General features: G+C 43.2%; 1 protein-coding gene across 3 annotated transcripts in view; it reads right to left on the bottom strand.

Annotated features, from left to right (window-relative positions):
- Positions 1 to 416: 416 nt before the first annotated feature.
- The window catches only part of adcy8 (adenylate cyclase 8 (brain)), an 87,117-nt gene continuing 82,255 nt past the window's right edge, over positions 417 to 5,278 (bottom strand). For 2 of the 3 annotated variants that reach the window (XM_017433578.2, XM_017433579.2), the window contains 3 exons: positions 4,942 to 5,034; positions 3,987 to 4,101; positions 417 to 3,688 (listed from right to left, as the gene is read on the bottom strand). In XM_017433578.2, coding sequence (XP_017289067.1) covers positions 3,189 to 3,688; positions 3,987 to 4,101; positions 4,942 to 5,034 — 708 coding nt within the window. In that variant the 3' untranslated portion in view covers positions 417 to 3,188. The remainder of the gene's footprint in view (positions 3,689 to 3,986; positions 4,102 to 4,941; positions 5,035 to 5,278) is intronic. The other variant, XM_025009937.2, reaches the window with a different exon arrangement.

Here is a 5,278-nt window from a genome sequence, read left to right as displayed (position 1 = left end):
GTCTCTGTTTAGAGAGGAAATGAACATAATTCTTCTGTTGAACAGATTTTAATTCTTTCTTTTCTTATTTGTAATTGATGATTTGAGAATCGGTCAAAATAAGAAAACCACAGTGAAGGCCTGAGGTGTAGCAGTTTGTTGACTTTAACCAATCTTGCTTTAAACTTTGAAATAAGACTTAGTAAATCTGTGGAAACATGGGCTCTCTGTTATCATCAGTCATGAATTAATTATGAAGAAATATTATTTATAGGCAACCAAAAACAGGGATTCACATCAGACCGTTTCCTTCCAGGTGGCTGTTTGTGGCAGGAAAATATCCCATTATCAGCTTTATTTATGCAAATAATCAAAGTTTATCAGCTGAGTTTCTTAACAGAATGTGATCAAATCAAAAAGGCAGCGGGACACGTGGCTTCTATTAAAAATTAGACCCCTTTTTATTGTTTTCATATATAAAAGAAATACAAAAAAGAAAGATCGACACCAGGAGAGGCTCAGAGCGGGAAAAGGTTTCTGGGTTTGCAGAGGGGGGCGGGTCAGGCGACATAAAAACAGGGAAACGACAGGAGGACCGTTTGTCAGATAGTCCCAGGTGATCCGTCCAGGAGACACGGAACAGATGAAGACAGTCCCCTTCCTCACCTCCTCCTCCTCCTCCTCCTCCTTAAAGTGGAGTTTCAGCTCTACAAACATTCATAAAAAGCAAAACTGTTCCGGAGGCAGAACGAAGCTCATTGGTTGAGTTAAATCAAAGTGGGAGGAGCTTTTTCCAGTAAATCCAATCATGTTTACACAACATTCAGGATGTTTTTTTGTTGTTGTTTACATTCAGTGTTTCCTCTGTGAGGAGTTTGTTTCCTGAACGTCTAACAAACCTCTGATAACAGCAGCAGGTTGGATTTTTGCAGAAACAGAAATGTCTAAAACCTGACAAACTTTGATCAGTTCTTTCTAAATGTTCACTAAATAGATTCTTTTATTGTTTGTTAGTTTCTGTAAGATAAGCCGAGGTGGGTGGTCACTCAGACTTCAGTGAAAAATTGCCATTTTTCTTGCAGTTTCGAGTTGTTGTTGTGTCCAATCTTGGTCCTTGATGGTCCCTATCCTGTGTTTCAGTTGTTTCTCTGCTCCATCACACTGGATTTAAAGGTTGGATTGTGTCTTCAACATGTCCTCAAGTTCTGGAGAAGCTTGTTAATCATTCAATCAGATCAGGTGTGATGAAGCAGGGAAACATTTAAACACGCAGGATGAGGAGCAGTTTTGGACACCACTGCACCAACTTGTCTCCAACAGTTGAAACCTACTGTGATGGATGATAACTCCTCTACGCTCTTCACAACCAATAAAACTGGGGCTGGATCACGGTGAATTTGGACACCCTGAACTGTGAGATGAATCATGATGGCGCCACGCACCTAGACGTGACTTTCTCCAACTCTGACAGAAGGCAGCTAAACACGAGGCGGTCGCTCATGCTAGTAAGACTTTACCACCACAGATATGGTGGTAACATCCTCCTAGCATTGTGGAAACAACCTAACACGGTGATCGTTTCCATCATCTGCTCACAATCACAGCTGTAGCCTTGGCATGAAGACAGAGCAGCAAATTCTGCTTCAACGTCTTCAATGATCGAGCGATAATAAACCACCAGAATCACTCTGCAGAAGCTCAGTGCATCACGCTCCTTCACAAGTAACACTTTTACAAAGCATTCCTTAAAACACTCTGCCAAAACCCTACAAAGACCATCCATGATGTTTATTTTACCCTGAAGCCATCATTCATAGTCAGAATATCCACATGGGCTAAATGAGGAACTATTATCATTAAAAGGAGATCCTCTCAGACTGAGTGATAGTTTTAATTTGCTTTTTTAATGTTGGGGTTTAAACTAGTTTATGATTTGACTGTTGCAGCATGACTGCTCTGAACAAAAAGAGCATCTTTTACTCTGTAGATGCAGTTAAATCTCTGCACCTTCTCCAGAGAATCGGTTTTATTTTTGTGCATTCTTGGGTCTGAAGAGCAGCAGGTAAAGGTCAACTCCTCACTCATCAGTCTGCCTCTTTAACAACTTCTCTTTAAGCTGTTTGGGCACTAAAAGGCCTGAGTCACCTCCGAGATGGATGAAGTGAAGGTAACATGTTGTCAGCATTGTTTAAAGGTCTGAAAGGGGAGTGTTGTACTTGCTGCGAGTATTTATGAGCTCTGTAGGTAACGGTATCTTTGGGAACGATGTGATCCGTATGTAAACAACATGGTTCTTCTGAGGACCTCTGCAAACAGCAGAACCCCTCAACTGTGGAACCTACGCAGAGATTAAATGTTGCTCTAACAAACAGCGTTTAACGTACTTATTGTCTTCACCATTATCAGTTAGGAAAGAGTTTTCAAACCTCTCAATGTGATCATTCAGACATCTGAACTATATTCTTGTTTTGATATCAGCTCGGTTCAGAGACATCTGAGTCACGTTTGTTGAATTACGGAGGATGTGAAGCTGTAAAACCCCGCTGTGCGCTGAGGCAGCAGTCCTTACTGAACAGTGACCACAGCGGGTCCAGTCAGCTCTGAAACAATCAGAAAGAGAAACTCACCACACAGGGTTGCAATCTACTCCGACTGATAGGTTCCCAACAAAACAGACATTTTTATTGAGGATTCAAATAAATAGTTCATTAAAACAAAAACAACCAAACAAAGCAGCATCTTCAGAATATTCCCAAGGATGGCCCTTTAATTATCTTTAATCAGCCGGCAGCTGAGCCCTGAGACGACCCAGAATAACTCACATCAGTTCTGTAGGAGCTCCTGCAGCTCGGCTCAGGATAAAAGGGGTCCAGACCACTTCTGAAGGCGGTCTGAAACCGTTTTCAGTGCACACGGAGCAGTTCTGGCCTGTTTTTAGCTCTATTTGATTGCACTCAGAACTGACAGGCCTGAACAGCCTCTAAGATGCTTTCCAATGTTTTCTTCCCCTTTTTGAAGGTTGATTTTTCAGTAACATCAAACTCACCTTAAAAAACACACAAAGACATGATGAGTGCCGCTGTTTGCTGCAGCTTAAATTGCATCAAAGCCACCAAAACCTCTGAGGTTTAACTCAACCACGCGTCTCTGCCTCGGGAGCAGCTCTGTCTCTCAGAAACCCGTGTGGACCTAAAACTCCAGTCTGCTCTTCAGGACAGCTCGGTCTTATCTGCTGCCTCAGCGTGATGGCCCCCTCCCACCTCGGAGCCCCCGGGCGCTAACAACGTCCTGCGGTTGTAGTGGTGGTGGCCCTTCATGATGCCCGAGTTGTTGTTCTCGTTCAGAATCTGCTTCTGTTTCTGCCGGTTGAGCGACTGCACCAGGCCGAGCACCACGGCCGCCAGCGAGTACTGGCCCGTGATCTTGCGCGGCTGCAGGATGAGCGGGTTGGGCTGCACGCGGCCCAGCAGGAAGTGCGTTCGGATTTTGCCCTCCTGCTCGCTGATGCCCTTCACGTAGATCTCGCCGCGGTACTCAAAGGCGAAGCCGCGCTCCTTCAGGATCAGGTAGGTCTCCTCTGGTACCTGGATCTTCCCGCTCACGCCGGTGCTGTCCATGCGGCTGGCCAGGTTCACCGTCTTCCCCCAGATGTCGTACTGCGGCTTCTTGGCACCGATCACACCTGCCACCACCGAGCCGTGAGCCATGCCTGCAGAAATACACAGGTTTCAATGTAAATACTTATTACCTGCTGCCATGGGAGGTGGGCGATAGTGTTATCACCCGAGTATGTGTTCATTTGTTTTAACTCTAGTGTTACCACATGGTGCCTCTGTTTTAAACTTTGCTTTTCCTTTAAGCAGCGCTGGTTTTATTCTAATAGCACCGTTCAGAAGAAGGAATGTTTACTGAGCCTCCAGTAAAAAGGAAATCTAAAGATCATTAAAGTTGTCTCTAAAATAAAAGTTTTTACAGAATCTTCTGTCTCTGCGACACGAAGCTCTCACCGATCCGCAGCTCGAAGTTGTTGAACGAGTGCTTGTTGATCTCCTGGATGCTCTCGTTGAGGGCGATGGCGAAGTCTGCCAGCGCACACAGGTGACCCCATTTATCCTCACACTGCTGTGGGAGGCAGAGGAGAAGAGGTGACGAAGAGCGCAGGACTGTTCGCTGTTCAGTTTCATTTGCACATTTATTTGATTATGTAAGATATTCTGAGTCAGTGTTCTGCAACAAGATCTGGGAAAGGCTTCGGGTAATTTGTTGCATTCTACCCGATAAAACATCAAACATTTTGTATTTAGACAATCCAGAGTCTAAGGTGAGCTTTTACTACCAGAATCTAGTAAAATGTAGATAAAGAAACATTTTTAATTAACTGAATGTGAAAAATTCACTGAGAGGAATAAATATTACAGCCCAATAAGTACCAGATATGTACCTGGTAATAACCAGAAATGTTCCGATATAATTACCTGGTTAGTACCAAATACTTACCAGATATGTACCGTTACGTACCCAGTACTTGCACACCTACGTACACAGTACTTACTTGTACTAGTACCTGGTACTTACAGGTATGTACCCTCTATAGTTTGAACTGGACGTTTTTATGCATTTCTACCAATTATTTTATTTGGAATTAAAACAAACTTCAGTGTTTTAAACTGTCAGGAAAAAATAGGTTTTTAAATCTCTGAGTTGTTTTTGTTCCTTAAATTTAGATGTAAAAAATGTGAACAGTGTAAACTTTGTCATCTTCCTTTTGTTACGTTCAAAATGTTAAATGAGAACAGAAAATTTTATGCAACAACTATTTTAACCTGACAAATATGTGACCTAAACTGCAGTAAAAAGCAGAGTTTCCTCCGTGCTGTGACAGATAACTGCGGGGTTGTCTGGAGGAATAAAGCAGTCAGAGCTGATGAGCTGATGAGATTCAATAATCCCTGAAAGACTCACCTGTTTCTCCGGAGACAGACCGGAGACGGCCATGTAGGTGCTACCGATGGTCTTGATCTTCTCGATGTCCTGGAAACGGTCCTCACCCAGCAGCTGAGCCAAGAGAAATTTAAAAAAAAAGACAAACAGTAAATGTAGTTGTTAGTAAAGGGAAAATATTTCACTGGAAATGTTGCTTTTCTGTCAAAATGCATCCAAACAGTTAATTTCATCAGAAACTGTCTCCTGAAAAAATCCAGAGAAGGTGGATGGACAGATGTCTGTCTGTCTCTCTGTCTGTCTCTCTGTCTCTCTGTCTGTCTGTCTGTCTGTCTGTCTGTCTGTCTGTCTGTCAGTC

The sequence above is a fragment of the Kryptolebias marmoratus genome, linkage group LG20 (genome assembly GCF_001649575.2).
Source record: "Kryptolebias marmoratus isolate JLee-2015 linkage group LG20, ASM164957v2, whole genome shotgun sequence".
Lineage (NCBI taxonomy): Eukaryota > Metazoa > Chordata > Actinopteri > Cyprinodontiformes > Rivulidae > Kryptolebias > Kryptolebias marmoratus.
Note: the sequence above shows the minus strand (reverse complement) of the source record. Positions and strands in the feature narration are given on the sequence as shown.